This window comes from Podarcis pityusensis (genome assembly GCF_964106645.2).
Source record: "Podarcis pityusensis genome assembly, chromosome: 4".
Taxonomy (NCBI): domain Eukaryota; kingdom Metazoa; phylum Chordata; class Lepidosauria; order Squamata; family Lacertidae; genus Podarcis; species Podarcis pityusensis.
Genome location: NC_138027.1, coordinates 67,118,404 through 67,136,626, shown reverse-complemented (window position 1 = coordinate 67,136,626; position 18,223 = coordinate 67,118,404). Strand labels below are relative to the sequence as shown.

Sequence of the window (18,223 nt, the reverse complement as noted above, 5' to 3'; positions counted from 1 at the left end):
AGATTTGTGCAAATTCATGTTTATTTCATCCATGTTTATTTCATCCCACTGTATTCTATTTGTATATTCCATTTTAATATTTGTTAAAAGAGGAACAATCTGCCCTGTGATCTCACAAGGAAACACTGCATTCAGCATTCCTAAATTTATATAGTAGTTTATTTAGGTTTGAGCTAATTTTTATGGACATTTGCATAGAACATTTTTTTTAATTCGTATGTTTCGAAGTTGCAGTGTTTTAGAAACCTGTTAATAATGTCCGGACAACACTAGGTGGAGCTATTGGAATACAACATTTTCCTGTGTAATCTGTCACAGTGTGGCAGGCCAAAAGAAAGGTTTATGCCTACTTACCGTAGTCTAGATCAATTTACATCCACAAGACATTAATGAAAGTGGTCAGTTAATTGCCCTTAACACTAAAAGGAGATTAGCCCATATATGATAATTTGCTGCAAGCTACTGCAAAAAAATTGCAAGCCATTATCATTGCATGAATTTCTGGCCCCCAAAATTGCCATTCTGCGAAAGCCATTTTCCAAATTGCATTTAACTCCCCCATCTACCTCATCACAAGTGAGTCTTATGGAGAAAGAGAACCATTTGGACAAATGTCAAACCACTTTGTGAGGGGAAAAAGCTAAGTGCTTGTTTTTTCCACAGCCTTCTTTAGTGATGCCAGAATTGAACCTGGTACATTTGGTACATTTTATGCTTTATTTATTGAATTTATATATCGCCCTATACCTAGGGGTCTTACTACTGTGCCTTACTACTAAGATACAGTCCTTTCCCTTAAAGAAGCTAGTATTTGAAAAACACAGTACTGGCTTTCTCAGCCACCAAACCTTTAAACCAGAGGCAAGGAACCTGTGCCCATTCATGCTGGGGTTGGGAGTGAGATCCAATTCCGATCATGGCTGGGGTGGAGGCAAAAGGTTCAAGCTCCCATCCCCACATGGCATAGTCCTGATCTAGTGCATTATTCTCCTTATGGCCTCGGCCCGTATATATCCAGTTGATCACTCACACAGGTGAGGGAGGGTCTCCTGTAAATACCACTGTTATCAGCAAGTCCCTTCCGCACAATGGAAGAATCAAGCCTTTCGTGCTGTGGCGCCTTCCCTTTGGAATTCCCTCCCCTTGAATATTAGGAAGGTGCCATTTTTGATGCCTTCTCAGCGCCTGCTTAAGACCTTCCCTCCTGTTAAGTTGAGATCTTTCCTCATCTGCATCTGTACTGGAATTGTTTTTAAGGTAATTTTATTGTTGCATCTCTTAGAAGCCATCCTAGGCTCCTTTGGGAGCAGGGTGTAAAGTAATAAGAAGGCTAATTGCAATGCAGATGAGTGATTTTGGAGAGGATTACATCTGGAGGGAAGGGTGAAACCTCCCCTCCTTCTCCCTAGCATCAAATAAAAAATCCCCTGCTGCAGGGTTAGCATTTAGCTTCACCCCAAGTCTTACCACATGAGTGGTAGAACAGAATTCTTTAAAAAGGAGGAGTGTGGGGACACTTTTATTCCATGTGTATGGAATGAAAGGATGCACATGAAAACCTCTAGTCGTAGTTCATTCCTTCTGACCAAGCTTGCCATAGAAATTATACACGTCACTGCATATTACTTAATAACTGGTGCCTTTATTTTTCTATATACATTTTAAATATGGCACATCAGACAGTAGTTCTAGCATAAACCCAAATAATAAAACACAGATAGACAGTAGATCGAATCATTCAGTGCTGAATGCATTAGGGAACCAAATTTTAAAAGGTCTGGAAAAGTTGGTCTAAAAAGAAATATGACCAATAAGCAGGTTGAAGGCATAGAACTATTCTCTGCATTTCAAAGTTGCTTGGTAAAGATATCCCCATTGCTGCTAACATGCCACTTTCTTTTTCATACAACATCAATGAACATAGGTCTTTCTGGTAGTCCGTTACAGAACAAGGATAAAGTTTGTTGTAGCATATATCAGCAGTCAGATGGCAATGTCCTTGCAGATCCATTCGTCGTCTTAATAACGAAGACAGACTGGATTTTAATTGTATTTTTTAGCAGTAAAGCCACCCATATCCATGATTATTATTGTTTAACAGTCGTTGGTGGGCAGCTGCTTTGCAAAGCAGTGTGGTAGTGGCAGTACAGGAGATAACAAAAGCTCAGTCATGGTGTCTCTCTGCTTTGGGACCCGTGAGGACTTCTTCCCCCTCTTGGGCGGCAACAGTGCCTCGAGCACGCCGGCCGAGCGGTTGGGCACATTCTGGCTTGGAATGGGCATTTGTCTTCACAGCTGTTTGAAGACAGTAAGTCAGAGAAGACAATGTGGTAAGTGCAGCCTTCTGTTCCATGGAGTATGTACAGGAACGCATGAAAAGACTATGTCCATTATGGTCATGTGAAGGGAGGTACAGAATGGCTCCACATTGCATGGAAGATCTTCATTCATTATCGTTTTGTTACATGGGAGATTTACGTGCTACACAAGCCCTATCATTTAGTACAAATTTCAACCCGGGGTGGGAATCAATCAACCTGGCTGTGGACCAAGCATGCCACATGGAACTCAAATGTAAAGGAAGGCTTACCTGCATGTTTCTGCATTAAACTCCTTGTGTTTCTGAAGGCAGCTGTCTTGGTTCTCCGTACACAAGTAACAGCTGCAGTTCTCTTTGTTCTGAAATAAATTGCCAGTGCATTTCCATTTACAGATGCACTCACAATTTTCCTCATCAAAGTTCATATTTGGTGCACACATCGCAAGTTCAGCAAGTGGAGGGAGTCCTGGCACATGTTTTGGAGGGGAGAGAGAGAGATAAAGGGTGTCACTCAAAGGTAATATCCTGCAGGTGTACAGCAAGACTTGAACTTAACCTATAAAATGCACTATTTATGGCACTGTGAGTCCAGAAATCTGAACTCCTATTAACCTGCCATTAAAACTATGGAATCCACAGCTTGAAAAGAATGTAACTACAGTGGTACCTCGGGTTAAGAACTTAATTTGTTCCAGAGGTCCGTTCTTAAGCTGAAACTGTTCTTAACCTGAGGTACCACTTTAGCCAATGGGGCCTCCCGCTGCTGCTGCTGTGCCGCCGCCACACAATTTCTGTTCTCATCCTGAAACAAAGTTCTTAACCTGAGGTACTATTTCTGGGTTAGTGGAGTCTGTAACCTGAAGCGTCTGTAACCTGAGGTACCACTGTATAATGAAGTTGATATTCTAGCAGAAATAAACAGAGTCTGTATGGATACGGACTTTAAAAGTCATGACAGCAATATACATACATTTAAAGTGTACCGTACACCCCAAGTATTCTAGGAATTGCAGTTCCCCCCTGCAGCACTATGTGTATGATGTATACACAGCCATATTCTAGGGTGTGGTTCTTTTCAGTTGGGATCTAAAGAGCTAGCTTAGCCTGGATTTGCAGGCTTTTTGCCTTCCCCTTTTGAATAGAAGACCCTAATAACAATTTCACAAACTCCTCCTTAGTTTCTCCCACATGGTTTGCTTTGTGGCATGGGGCGGTGTGGCTGTTTAGGAAAAACAAAGTGCAAAGCACCCTTGAACATCTGGCGCTAGCTGTGCAGCTCATTTGTTCCAGGTCATTAATTGCAATCACAATTATCTGGAGTTGCTTCTCTTCCTGGGGTGGGGCAGTATTTGTCTCAGCAATGGCTAGAAATCACTTGGTAAGTATTTTCTTCCCACCCACTTTGAACATCAGATTCTCATGCCATATCGTGAGGAAATTGCTCTTGAAACTTGCCCAGATTTTACTATCCTTCCAGGTGCACATAGCCTAGGATAATCAATGATGATGATGATAATGATAATACGCTGTGCATGCGAAGTTGGGTGGGAGTATCTGGGAGGAGGACATATGCTTTGCTTCAAATGAAGGAGTGTTACTTCTGTCTGACTGAGCTTCTCATTTCAGTTTATTCTAGTAAAAGCAAAATGCTTTTAACTACCAATCTGCCCAGATTTACTCTTTTGTTCCTGGATGCAGAGTTACAGAAGCAAGGGGGGGAAATCTCCTCCGCCCACCTATTTCAGTTTGATAATGTTGTTATTCATAATGCTGTTATGTTGTTCTTTTAACTGGTCCAGATTTCAATATTAAAGTGTGTATATAAGTAGTACTAGTATATACCTTCCCTTCTGCCAGGACGATCTTTGTCTACAACACATTCACATTTATCGCTGTCCCACATCCAGCCACTATGACACAGTTTGTTTATTTGGGGACAACTAGAAGAAAACAAAAGCCCAAATAAATATGTTAAGAACACATTTAAAAAGTAACTGATGTATACACACCGCTTCGTTATATATTTCTTATGGAAGTGTGGTATATAAATATTCAAATAAATACATGCAAAAATGGCATTTGAGAGCCAGCTTGCTGGGGGGGGGGGGCTAGTCAAATTAATTAAAGGTAAAGGGACCCCTGACCATTAGGTCCAGTCGCGGATGACTCTGGGGTTGGGGCACTCATCTCACTTTATTGGCCGAGGGAACCGGCGTACAGCTTCCAGGTCATGTGGCCAGCATGACTAAGCCACTTCTGGCGAACCAGAGCAGCACACAGAAATGCCGTTTACCTTCCCGCCAGAGCGGTACCTATTTATCTACTTGCACTTCATGCTTTTGAACTGCTAGGTTGGCAGGAGCAGGGACCGTGCAACGGGAGCTCACCCTGTCACGGGGATTCGAACCGCCAACCTTCTGATCGGCAAGCCCTAGGCTCTGTGGTTTAACCCACAGTGCCACCCGTGTCCCTACACCTAGTCAAATACATTAAACCAGGGTTCCTCAATTTGGTGCCTTCCACATATTTTGGACTACAATTCCCATCACCCCCAGCCAGCACAAACATGCTGGATGAAGCAGATGGTAGTTATAGCCCAGAACATCAGGAAGGTACCAAGTTGGGGAAGGCTGAGTTAAGCAGACAGACAGCACATGGCCGTGGTGTATTGGGGCTCAGAGTCTGTTGAGAAGCTTCTGCATTTAGAGACGTCTCTTAGGAACTTGGACCAGAAGTTTCATTGCCGTCAAAGGAACAGTTCAAGGAATTAAATTTGCTAAGTCATCAAACTGGGGCCTCGATACATTCTAACTGCCTGCTGTTTATTAATTTGCCACAGCTGCTTGTGACAGTTTTGACTCTCTTTTTTTAAAAATGTAAATATTAAAGATGCCATAGTAATTAAAAAATGCTGCTAGAAGAGAAGTCTATATGCTATGTAACATGTTTCTACATTGTTTTTCCAAGCAGTCATTAACTTTTCTTTGTAGCATTGAAAAACATACTTTTTAAAAAACATCGGATAACCACTGATCTTAGAACAAAGCATACAATTCATGAACACTCAGAAAAGCTTCATGACCGATTGTGTGTCTTTAAAAAAAATGGGATAGAGAGAAGACTGACTGCCCATCTTACCTATCCTCTTCTGGATATTGAACAGATCTTCGTATGATGGTGTACGATGGGCGCTGAGCATTTGTTAAGCACTTGCAACCGGTGTGGTTTGCAATTTTGACTTGAATCGGATCTGGCACATTTGTTAAAGGAACTGAAATCTCAAACAGCTGGAAAGATGAAATACAGCATTTTTCACTACTATTAAAACACATCGTTAGATAGCCTCCCCTCATTGTTAAATAGCCTCCACATTTCCTGCTCAATGAAGCAAAATAGAGGATTGAGCTTCATGTTAGGAATCTTCAGTTACAATTTGCCCCTAAGGAGATGTGATGGGCATGAGTCTAACATGTACCCCATGTCCTCCTCTTCACATTGTGGAGTCTATAGTTCTCCAGACTTGAGTGAATGTGGGACAGCCACACTTGCTCTGCCATGGTGAATAGATTCATAGCTATGGGCAACTTTCATGGCCTTGTTCTTCCCCAACATGGCGTCCTCTGCGTGTTTTGGGTTACAACTCCTATCAGCTGGGATTGATGGGAGTTCAGCGCCAGAGGACACCCCATTGGGTGGCTGGTCTTCCTACACACACTTACTTAGGAAAGAGCTATCTATGAGTCTATTCAATTAAGAGGGGCTTGCTTCAAAGTCAACCTGCATAGGATTTGACGGTTAAGGAGAAACAAACTGCAGAAGAGTAGAAAAAAAGTCCAAATACCATTTTGGATATGTAAGATGTGCTGGTGTTCACGCAGCTTAGGCTCTCTTCATTGCAGCAGCCTCCGCATCTGTAGACATTCACACAAGGAGGCTTGAAGAATTTATTGGTGGCCGTGCCCAGCTCTTTGGCAACTTCCACGCAGGTCTCCCTCGGTACACACTGAGTCCTTTGCCACTCCTCATCTATGACTGGAGAACAAGGGAGCCATTCTAAAAGCAGCAGTTGTCATCACACAACTGGACTCACCAGCTCACTGGCCTGCTCTCGGAGTCCTTCGTAGCTGTGTGAGATGCAGCACTGCACTTTGACAACATTATGACATCTGCTGTTTATTAATATAAATGAGCCAAGCGAGTTGTGCAATTAAATGCGGCAGAGTGGAGTGCTCCCTCCGCCACGGTATTCCATGCCCATCCACCCCTGCAAGAGCCAGTCAACATTTCATGGCCATGCTCAGTCCTCACTGGGCTGTCTGATGGGCATGGTTCTCCCATGAGTTTTCCCTGCAAAAACCTGGCACTGCTGCAAACCAGTTTGTGCTTCCTTTCTGTGTTTGGATGGTCCCCTGTTGGCCTGGAGGGATGAACACTCACCTCTGAAATGGCAATTTGGAAAGAGAGGGATCATGATCAATTATGAATTGCTTCAATCAAGGTGAGAGCTTTACCAACTGACCACCATAGCTGATGTAGTTATAATTTCTCCCCTTATCCTTTCTGTACTTTACAATGTGTTCTGTAAAACTCAGATATGATAGATTCTATCATCAGCCCCCTTAGAGGTGCAGGACTGACGTGCACCTCATGATCTGCCAGATCACACAATGCTGCCCAACACTGATTATCCAATGCCATCATGGGATCCAGCTTGGGGTGACATGAAGCTTATGAATACCAGTTGCAGGAACTCACAACTGAGGAGAACATGGTGACCTTCAGGCCCTGCTTGTGGGTTTCTCCAAGACATCTGGTTGGGTCACTGTGAGTTCAGGATGTTAGACTGCACTGGGCCCTTGGGCTGATCCAGTCAAGCTCTTCTGATGTAACTGGCCAGAAAAGGGGTGGGAATCATGTTTGGCCTTCTCCTGACCTTTTAGCAAATATCTGATGAGCTCAAAGCGGGCAGGTGAAACTTTTCATAACATGGCGGCAGACATTATGACCTGCTCTTTGGTCACCTGATCAAACGGCTGTTAAAAGGGACAGCTATAAGAGCCAGTTCAGGAATTAGCAACCCTTGGTCTAACTACAAAAATGCAGATGCCACAGCACACCCGTAGGGTATGACCAGAGCCCATGGCATCCTTTCCAATGTTTTAGTCTCTGTTTCTTCCTCTCTTTTGTAAGAACAGATGTCCAGGAAGCTCCTGCCCAGAAAAGTCCAAGCTGATAAAGTGTTTTACATCAGGGCACACCTAATAAAAACAGGCATTTGAATGTTTCTGCATTTCAAGCTGCTGTTGGCACATTCCTTTTAAATATTGCTGTCTGTTTACATTTTTCCTTGCAGTGGAAAAATGCTTTGTTTAGAGCAGAGTTGCTCGAACTGTGTTGTGAGCGGAAACAAAGAAAAATACCTAGTTTTGTGCAGAAAATCTAAAGAAGTCTGTAGCAGGTTTAGAGGACATTCCTCCTCTTTTTTGTCTCCTTTGGTACATAAGGCCACTGCCCATATTGCATTCAGCACACATGAGACAGAATGCCTGATACAGAGCTTGCAACAATGGGTTTGACACCTGTCTGCACTTCAGACTCAGAACTTCGATCAAGCACTCTATCAGCACACTGAATTTTTTGTTTTGTTTTTTTCAGGGTGTGAATTTTCAAGTTTGTAGACACCTTTCCAGGTGAGCACATTAAATCATGGAATAAATGCTTCATGGCTTCTGCTTTCCTTCCAGGGATCCATGCAGCTTCTCCCAGGGTAGCACCCCAAGCAAAAAAAGTCCATTGCTTTATTGCCGACAAAATATCATTTCCTCCCAGCCAAACAAGCACCACAAACACGATTGTGGGATGCTTTCGGTATAGTGGCTATACTATATCAATACATACTGGACAGTGTCTGTGACATCTCTAGACACATGGTGACTCCTAACTGTACCATTTTCAACTTCTTAAAATATTATTTTACTTTATTTTCAAATGGAATTTTTTTTTTAAAAAAAAGACACCTTCCTGCTTATATCACTCAGAGCACTGACATAACCTTATGAACAAGGAGCAGACCCATCAGCAAGTGTGTGTGTGTGTGTGTGTGTGTGTGTGTGTGTGTGTGTGTTTTTCAGGCACAAAAAACACTTAACAACCTGCCTTTCACATAAAAACAGGGGTGGCCAAAGACCTTTTGATACCTGAGGAGAAGCATCTCGCAAAAGTATGGATAATTTGGATGGTTAAAACTTGGGTAAGTATTGATGTCCAGTTATTATTATTATTATTAGGACCCATGGAAGGGATGGGGGGGGGGAGTCAGGAGATTCAGAGCAATCTCGGTATATGGATCTTGAATTATTTTTTATATGTGTTTATATTTGTTAAAAATCAAATAAAAAAAACTTACACACAAAAAAGAGAAACGTCTCACAGCCGCCACCCCGCCACACACACACACCCGGATGCGAGCGCAAACTCTGTAAGTCTTCTTCATCAGACCAGGGTATGGGTGGTGGTGAGGAAAGAGCCTTTTTTGATTTCCACTTCCTGCCCAGCAGTGGAGTTAGCATTGGCTCTTCCCTTCAGGAGAAGCCAACCAAAGCCCTACCACACTGCCCGGTGAGGGGGACGAATCTTCCACTGACTTGTCAGCGGTGCCTCTCCTCTCACCAACTTGGTAGGAGAGGAGATGTTCTGCAGAGCTTTGCTGCCAGTCCCTCACAGCTGCTAGAGACCAGGGAGAAGACCAGTGGCAAAGCTGCAGGGTGGAAGAGGGGTGATGCTGCTTGCAGGATACCACCTGAGGCAGCTGCCTCACCCAGCCTCATGGGTGGGTCAGCTCTGCATACAAACAAGACAGCAACCTGACATATGTCACTGTGGATCCAGAAATATTCAGTTCATAAACTGTGAGCCTACCTTTTAGTATCTCAATATCATAGAAAGCAGCGGCAAATCTCGTGGAGCGATGCGAGGCTGATCTGGAATCCAGACCGGCCATGCCCTTAAGCTTTAGCCGGCACTTCCAAAGCTTCCAGTCCTCAGAGTGGGTGATGCGAAGAAGCTCTTCCAGGCTAGAAGCTTTCCTGATCTGCTGCTCTGACCACTCCAGGGCAGAAAGTGACGTTCTCTGTAAGAAAGGGGGCGGAAACAGAAGATCAGCCCTGTGCCTACATATATAGACCTTAGGTAGCAAAGAGCACACATTTCTGTTGAATGTGCCAATGTAATACAGACTGTAAAAATATAGACTTAAAAATATATATCAGGCTGGGTTAAATAATTACTCTTGGATTAAAGGAGGTGTTATTTTCTAAGGTTTGTAACTAAAGAATTAGTTACAAAGGATGCCAGATATGGGATCACCAGCCCATGGTTTTTCTATTATTTATTAATTAATTAAATTTATATACCACCCTTCATCCAAGCATGACAGGGCAGTTTACAATATAAAAACACAAAAATACATAGCATACTAACAACAAAAGCAATAAAAGCCATTGGTTGTTTAATTAGCCAAGGGTCTGATAGAAGAGGAATGCTTTTGCCTGATGACCAAATATATGTAATGAAGGCACCAGATAAGCTTCCCTGGGGAGAGCATTCCACAAATGGGGAGCCACCAAAGAAAAGGCCTGTTCTCGTGTTACCACCCTCCAGACCTCTCCTGGAAGAGGCACACAAAGAAGGGCCTCCGAAGATGGTTGCAGGGTCTGGGTCGATTCATAAGGGGAGAGGCGCTCCTTGAGATATTGTTGGATAAATGATCCAAAATGTCAGGAGTCTGTCCCTTGTTCAAATCTGATCAAGAATTACTAATCATAGAAAAGAAATATGAAGAATTCCCCTAGCATAACAAGAAGTGCCTTGGGATAAACAAACATATATCCAGTCAGTAGAATCATGAAGAACTGACTTACAGTAGCCATGAAAAACATTCAACAATGTCCCTTTTCCCCCAAGGCTAACATTTTACAGTTAATTTGATCTGTAAAGCATACTGTTGCATGCACAAATTGGAAGTGCTCACAGCATTAACACAGATTGTGTCTCCCTATTAGGTTCCCAAGGAGACTGCCAAGCTTTGGGTCCAGCATATAACAAGAGAGCAGTGAGAGAAGAACTGGGAGGTAGATTTAGGACCTTATGACTGTCCATTTCAGAAGACCCTATTGTCTCCTGAAGTTGCATCCATGGTCTTCACACTCTGTGGCATTGACTCATGGGGAATTATGAATTATTTGAGGACATTTATTGAACATGGTTTGCTTTCAAGCAACCCAGGAACCGAGCTGTAGAAGCTCCTTAACCTGGCACACACACACACTGGCATGTGGAAGATGTTTATGACCAAGCAGTACCAAAAATGTCAATCTAGGAGATACAAGAACCTGGCTGGTGGCTCCAGCCACTTTCCCCCCAAAATGGAATATATACAATAGCTGAAAGCAACTCATACAGTGGTACCTCGGGTTACATACGCTTCAGGTTACATACGCTTCAGGTTACAGACTCCGCTAACCCAGAAATAGTGCTTCAGGTTAAGAACTTTGCTTCAGGATGAGAACAGAAATCATGCTCTGACGGCGCAGCAGCAGCGGGAGGCCCCATTAGCTAAAGTGGTGCTTCAGGTTAAGAACAGTTTCAGGTTAAGTACGAACCCCAGAACGAATTAAGTACTTAACCCGAGGTACCGCTGTATTTTCTTAGCTACTGTCTCTTGGGATTTTTGTTTTCGATTTATTGTAACAGCTTGGCGCATCGTTAAAAACCAAGTAAAACACACAGTGGTATTTCTTGTGAACTTTGAAGCACCGGAAAGGGAGGGCATATCTTTCTACTTATTTTCATGAATAAAAAAGGCCAGAGCTGGATAAAGCTCTCCTAGTTCCCTTTACCTTCCCCACTCCCCCTCAAAGTGATAAGTACATCAAGGACATGCAGTGGGATGTTAAAAAACATGTGCTTTTTATCTGCTCTTGCTGTTTTAAAAACATGGTGCATGGTAACAGCCTAAAAGAGAGGGCTCTCTTTCAAGACTTACCAAAGAAGAATGGCACTCCCCAGGGGAATTGACAGGATCAATTTTCCTGAATATTTTGAACACATTTATTTTATGTAGAAACGGTTGCTCATCATGACTTTTAGTCACAAGGAATTGAGAGGAGCAGAGGGTTCAGAAAGCCAATAAATATGTTTATTGACAACATGTGTACTTTACAAAATTTCTTAACTCCTAAGGAAATAAATATTCACAGCACATGCCATGAAATGTAATTTGTGGCGGTAGCCCTGGAACATTGGGCTGTTTCCAATTACTGTATTAAATAAAAAATAACTTTGATCTCTCATCTCTCAAATTTTGCTGATTAAGCAGGCATGTAAATAGAGAATATCCCCATAGCTAATCAGTTGAGCTGTGTTGAGGTGGCCTGGCTATTTACTGGGTTAGAGCAGAGTTTGTTATCTGGCCACCTAGGGATAGGAGGAGAAATTAAATTCAGTGCACATTTAAATCTATCAAGTTTTCACTTTCTGAAACAATAAAAGAACTAAAACATAGACATCCTTTAAAATTTGTACTTACCTGAATTTTGTGATGCAGCACTCCATAGAATTGTAGAGTTGGAAGGGACCACAAAGGTCATCTAGTCCAACCAACTGCTGCAATGCAGGAATCTTTTGCCCAGTGTGAGTCTCGAACCCATGACTCTAAGATTAAGAGTCTCATGCTCTATCAACCAAGTTATTCTGAGTTCCCACCAAACTATGTTTACAACAAAGCATACTTAAGGGGAAGGTGGGCATAAAATGAATATATTAGTGGGGGGGAGACAAAAATGATAATGTGGGGACACTGTTTGCAAAAATGAATACATTAGTCAAAACTGCATACAAAAAAAATAGGCCTGGAAGTCCGATTTGGATCCCTAAAAAGTTCAGTGCTTCCTTCTCCCCTAGGGCAGAAGAAACATCTTGAAGAAACTGTCTCTTACAGATTTGGCTTTGCCAAACTTCCCCTCGTAGCTCTTTCTGGAACAGCTGTCTGGGAGGAAAAAAGCTCTCAATAAACAGCCTGAATCTTCTTTGCTCAGTGAACACATCCATAGGGTCAAGTACCTTTTTAAGGCAGATGGAGATTTACCACAAACGTCCTGGCTTTGATCAAAGGAAAGCCTGGACATTGGCTCTGAACTCCTGCTTGGAACCAGGGAAGAAGCGGGGAGTGAAGAGCGACATCAGGAATGGGGTGGCGGGGTGGGATAAATCTCTACATTGGGATTCTCTGCCGCTATGGATCCTTGCACCTGAGGCGATCGCTTCACCTTGCCTCGTGGGTGGGCCGGCCCTGGGTGTCGCTTCCTTTCATTAGGTTCACAAATGCTAAGAGGAGAGAACCCTGAAGCTACTTTGCCCAGACAAGAGCCTCTCCTCTCACACACACAGTGTTTCTTCTGCCTTGCTGCTTCCTGGAGATGATTAAATTCCACTTTCTCCCACCCAGTGCCTGCTGGCTACTCTCCCTACCCAACAAGAGAGGCATTGTTCTGTCTCTCCAAGCTCTCACCAACCTTTTCCAAAACTTCCTCTGTGGTCTCTCCATCCATTGGCCCAAGCATGTGGGAGGAGCTCTGCTTGAACTGGGCCAAACCAGAGCAGCTGTTTTTACAGGTCGGGGCACTGCCAAAGCAATGGTTCCTCTTCTTTCCCAGAGGGTGCAGTGTCTGGCCTTTTGTGAAGTGATGGAGTTGAGTGCCAAGCCCAGCATTTGGGGGCTACAGGAACAGCAACACTACATAAGAGAGAGCCAACTATATAGGCACTCCCACTGGACTTGACTGCCTCAGGTATGCAGCACTGAGCTGTATTTAAACTCCAACACCTCTCTGGTCCTAACGCCACACACAGAGGCAGATCCTCTCTCTTTGTCTAATGAAACACATGCTTCAACTTGCTGTCATACTGGGACCAAGCCCATGTTAGTTAGGCAGGTTACTGTCATTGTGTAAAGTTCAGGAAATCTCTCTCTCTCTCTCTCTCTCTCTCTCACACACACACACACACACACACACAATGCTGTTGTAATATGATACGGTGAGGGAAACCAACACATTTTGCCATACACTACTGGGAAATTTTAAAACAGGGCCCCCCAAAGGCAGACCAGATGAGTCTTGGGGTGTCATCCAGCAGGGTTATTCTTATGTTCTAAAAGGGAATTCTGCACATAGGTGTTTCAAGGCACTTGCCCTACAGAAAGGACATAATTTAAGCTTGGGCTCTTCTCTGTAGCATAAAGATCCCTGCCAAGAGGATTGTAAAGCCAGTCCAGTCCATCAATCTACTTCACACCAAGGTGCCCATAGTTCTACATGAAAGAAGAGCTGCTTGATGTCGCTGAGATTTAGAATAACCTGCCACTCAAAATGTTTCATAGCACTTTTGAGCCACAGGCTGCAATTCTGTACTCACTGACCTGGAAATAAGCCCCCTGCAATTCAATGGGGCTTTCTTCTGAGTAGGCAGGTATAGAATTGCATCAGCTGAAATATATTCCAAACTATAGAAAAATCAGAAAATAATAGGTACCGGTAGTTGGTGTAAAAATTTTCAAAACCTCAGGAGATTTAACAGAAAGCACAAAATAGCCTTTTCTCGTTCCTATGTAGATATCATTGGCAGCCCAATCCTTATGCAAGGACAGTCAACAGTGGAGCCCACTCCCAAGCAATTATGCATAGCATAGGTTTGCAGCCTTAATTTTATTAACAATAAATGTATTTTGATAAAAGGAAATCATTTCATAGACAATAGCAGAAAGGCTGACTTCTACTCTAGCAGGAAGAAATGATTATCCTCTTTCTCTTTTTAGTTTGACCTATACAGTATATCCATGTTGCTTCTGCAGTGTAATTGGCATTATATCATTGTACTGCAGAAATACCCTGGGGCCTGCCTGGCTGATTCACATTTTTGCCAAATGCCAGCAGTTGCATTCCCGCCCCCCTCCCCATTAATGTGAACATAACAAGATTCTTGCTTGAATATTCAATTCAGTTTTCTGATTTACTGAAGAAGCTAACAGTAGAATGTAACAAGTTAAGGAAATGAGGAACACTGATACCTTTTCTAAACTTTCAAAGTCTCGTAAATATGCTATTTACACAATGAAGTTGTAAGGGAGGCTAGAATATTATCTTTTGAAAGCTTACACCATGAACCAACCTTAGAAGGCATTTCCCATATCAGATCTGGCAAAGAATTACTTCTCAAACCATATGGGAATTCAGCCTTAATTATTCAGACTGGATTGGTACATTATACAGCAGTAAGGAGTTTCTCTAATCACACACACATACATTTGACAATGTCCTGGAATGACAAAAACTTCTAGGAACTAGATATTAAAGGGCAGTAGCAAATACGTTATTTGGGAACAGTATTTAAAACCTAATTATTTTCAAAGTGGATCTGTGCAAAAACAGAGTGACTGGTCAAGAAGACAACCTTCCTAATCTTGCCAAAGAAAGGGAAGGCTTACAGGTAATGCACAAATTGTTTGGAGAGATGCAGTAAAAGCACTGACTGAGGATGAAACAATTTAAGAGAAGGCTATGTTATTGCAAAAAGTTCTGTCATACTGGAATTCTCAAAAAGGTTCCCTTTGGTCATCTGCCACCGCTGAAAATGAATTATCGTTTAACACAATATGTTTTTAAGTGGCCAAAAAAGAAAAGTAACAATCAGCTGTGAATGTAGATTCATTACATTCCTGTTTCCTATATACTCCTTAAGGCAGAAGCCAGCCAAAAGTTAAATACTATTTATTTCAATGGGTTAGTTAAACATGCACTTTAGTCTTTCCCTTGGAAATCTGGCAGGTCAGAAAAATGCTTAAATTGGCTGGACCGTGCTGTTAAATCTTCTCTGACGGTATTACATGTGTCAAAGTTGTTTATTTATGCAATACTTAAGAGTCACCCCAGAAAGAACTTAAAAAGGTGCCACTGTAGTCCGAAGATCGTTTCAGACAGGAAAACCCATGTGGTCTCGAGACTCCTATTGATGCAGACCATTCCAAAATAAAGCCCACTTACCTTTACAGATCCATGTTCAGAACCTTGCAGCAGATGTAGAAAAGACACTATAAATATGTTTACAGTTGTCCACGGCTTGTACATCCTTGTGGTTAACGTCCACACTTTGCTACACAGTTGAAGTCACACAGCTGGAGAAGAACGTTTCGAAATTCATTTCTCTACGAACTGCTATTGTTTTTAAAAATGCATACCCAGAATCTTACTCTCCACGTAAACTTAAAGAGTATACACGAGATGTAAACAGCACAGTTAAAAAAGAAGGGTAAAATTCACTTAAACAATGTCATCTCTTTCTTGTAGGTACTTTTTAGATATAAAAATACAAAAGTTAAAAAAATGTTTCCAGAAGCAGGCAAATACAGGTCCCAATCTATTAAAAAAAATAATCAATCCATTTCCCACCTGGACACAAAGAGAAACTCAAAATTAATTCGTGGTCCAGGAAAGGTTAAAATCTGCTGAGGGGGTTTGGTGCTCCATGTTACAAGCTTCCTTTTAAGACGGCAGTAGGACGGCCGATGCTTTGAGCTAGAGAGAGCTGTAATCCAACTCTCTGTATTGAAACTTTTTTTCACAGCCTTCATGGAAGCCTGCAGAAGCCTGCGTCTTAAATCTGATACAGACACTGGCAGAAAACAAGAGTCACATGTTGGCTCCTATCCCATTCTGTCCCTACCAATGGTGTAGCATTTACTAAACTAACCGATGCAATGTGTGCCACCATTATTTTAAAAGGTATTACCTGAAACATGAAACTTCAGCACATGGTCTTACCAAGTATACATACAGCTACACACAGACACACAGACACACACACACCCACACACACACCTTTCCTTTACGTTTTCTGTGTTGTAAGGATTTTGAGAAAACCATTTCATTTATTAAAGCAGTGCTTTTACAAAGAAAGGGCATGAGACTGTACGTTTTAGATGAAAACATTTTTTATTACAGATAAACAGAATGTTTATATATCATGTATATCTCAGAGTAATAAAAATGGAGCTGTACCCGTCTATGACACTCTAATAGCTAACTTTGGCTCCAGGCATACTAGAAATATTATTTGGGCTCAATCTGGCAAACCCACATGATCAGTACTAATGAAGCAAATGGAATCAGTAAATGCAGTAAAGATCAAGGTGTACAGCTGGAAAATTATTTTTAAAAAGCCAGTCAGCCTGGGTTCTGCTACCCCACATCATTTGTTTCCAATCTTTGATTTCCAAGTGGTGGCTCTCTCAAATCCATTTCTTGCATTTCGGAAGTCATTAAAGGCTTGTTGAATTTCTTCCTGTGTATTCATCACAAATGGACCTAAGATATAGATTGCAAAATTCAGGATAGTATTTAAATATTCCGGGCTTTAGGCTTTCTGTAGACGAATTCAATTTGCATCTCATTCATTTTCCTTTCTCCTCCTCCTTTTTGGTCCCCAGATTCATTCCCAAGGGCTCAGCTGCGTTGAAGGCTGGCATAGAGGTTGCACCAAATCAAAGGATTGCTGAGCGAGCAATCCTGAGTGAGCAAAGGATTGCTGAGTGAGCAATTGAGCAAGGATTGCTCAATAGCATTTGACGAAAGGTTATTCTTTTCCCTTCTTCACATTAAAGGGAAATCTTGGGGATTCCACACATGCTGGCTGTGGAAGGGGAAGATCTGACCCTATAAATAAGGGGCAGCTAATCAATACTTTGGGTGCCTCATCAGGCCCCCAACAAAGCAATTTTTTCTGCCCCCTGACCCCACTTATTTTGGCCACTGCAAATGAAATGAGGTAGACATGTGGGTGGAGCACAGCGCCCTGATGGGATGCAAGTCATCAGACTGGTTGGTTGATAAGGAGGAGGGCTGTGGGGTGAGCACACCCACTGCTTGTACGCAGCCCCTGATGGACTGGCCATGGGTGACTGTGGCCCTTGTACCACAGACTGTTAGCTACCATGCTGTAAATGATGGAGGAGTTTGCCATGGTTTGCATCTGGTGGAGAGGACAGAGCAAGGCAGAGGGAGGGACACATTGCTTCCAACCTTCAAGTCTTCTCTAGAACTGTTTCCACAGACACTCGCAGACAAAGGCCTGCAGATTCAGGTAAAGCCCAGGGTCCCCCCCCCCTCAGGCCACAGCACATGCAAGTTCTCAATCACTTTACATGTCTGTGCATCAAGATCACATGCACTCATACGTCATGTATTTACTTGCAGGAATGCATGGACTCAACCCGACTAACGTATACACAACATTATTCACATTGTCGTTCATAGCCATCCCCACCCATGCATTTATGTGCCTTGTACAGCACTGCATCAATGCAGATGGCTCTATGGTAAGCAAGTTACTGAAATTCCATGGGAGTAACAGTCTCAGTTCTTCTCCACCAAACCCATCCTCCCCTTCTCACATTTTGCTTGCCAGTAGCTTTGTGCGATGATGGTAAGATATAACTAGCAACAACAGCAAGGCCTGGCAGCTTTGAGTCCCTTTGCAAGGAGGCCGGTAACATTTATTTACTTACTTTGCTTTCCAACGTTTATACACTTCTTTTCAAAAATTTATTTACAAATCTCTTAATGCACACTGTAACACGATACATCCTTCGACCGGGGAAATAATCTGACTGCTCAAACCCCAGCCTGTTTTTCCAAGAGCGAAACACAACTGTAACAAAAGATTCCAAGCAAGGCCTCTCAAAATACAGTGATTTACAAACAGGGCATAGCCCTATAAATACCAGTGGAAGACCAAAGCAGCAAGTCACTGATGTGGATTTTTCAACAGAAGGGCGGGGGGAGATATTCCAGA

At 42.6% G+C, this 18,223-nt stretch overlaps 2 protein-coding genes across 4 annotated transcripts in view; both read right to left on the bottom strand.

Annotated features, from left to right (window-relative positions):
- Positions 1–1,622: 1,622 nt before the first annotated feature.
- On the bottom strand, positions 1,623–16,027 carry VEGFD (vascular endothelial growth factor D). Its single transcript, XM_081002852.1, has 7 exons — positions 15,418–16,027; positions 9,239–9,449; positions 6,162–6,352; positions 5,459–5,607; positions 4,163–4,260; positions 2,591–2,786; positions 1,623–2,295 (listed from the first exon to the last, which is right to left on the bottom strand). Exons 1-7 carry the CDS (start codon positions 15,499–15,501, stop codon positions 2,169–2,171), a joined length of 1,056 nt encoding a protein of 351 aa, XP_080858978.1. The 5' UTR covers positions 15,502–16,027; the 3' UTR covers positions 1,623–2,168.
- Positions 16,028–16,346: 319 nt separating this feature from the next.
- Positions 16,347–18,223, bottom strand: part of PIR (pirin) — a 28,349-nt gene continuing 26,472 nt past the window's right edge. For all 3 annotated transcript variants that reach the window (XM_081002559.1, XM_081002560.1, XM_081002561.1), the window contains exon 10: positions 16,347–16,737. In XM_081002559.1, coding sequence (XP_080858685.1) covers positions 16,622–16,737 — 116 coding nt within the window. In that variant the 3' untranslated portion in view covers positions 16,347–16,621. The remainder of the gene's footprint in view (positions 16,738–18,223) is intronic.

Excerpts from the sequence above, each read along its gene's own strand:
- VEGFD (XM_081002852.1), bottom strand. The coding sequence starts at position 15,501 with ATGTACAAGCCGTGGACAACTGTAAACATATTTATAGTGTCTTTTCTA. Across the intron at positions 5,608-6,161 it reads CATCTTACATATCCAAAATG|CTGTTTGAGATTTCAGTTCC; the intron begins GTATTTGGACTT and ends TCATCTTTCCAG. Across the intron at positions 2,787-4,162 it reads TCGTCCTGGCAGAAGGGAAG|GACTCCCTCCACTTGCTGAA; the intron begins GTATATACTAGT and ends AACATGTGCCAG.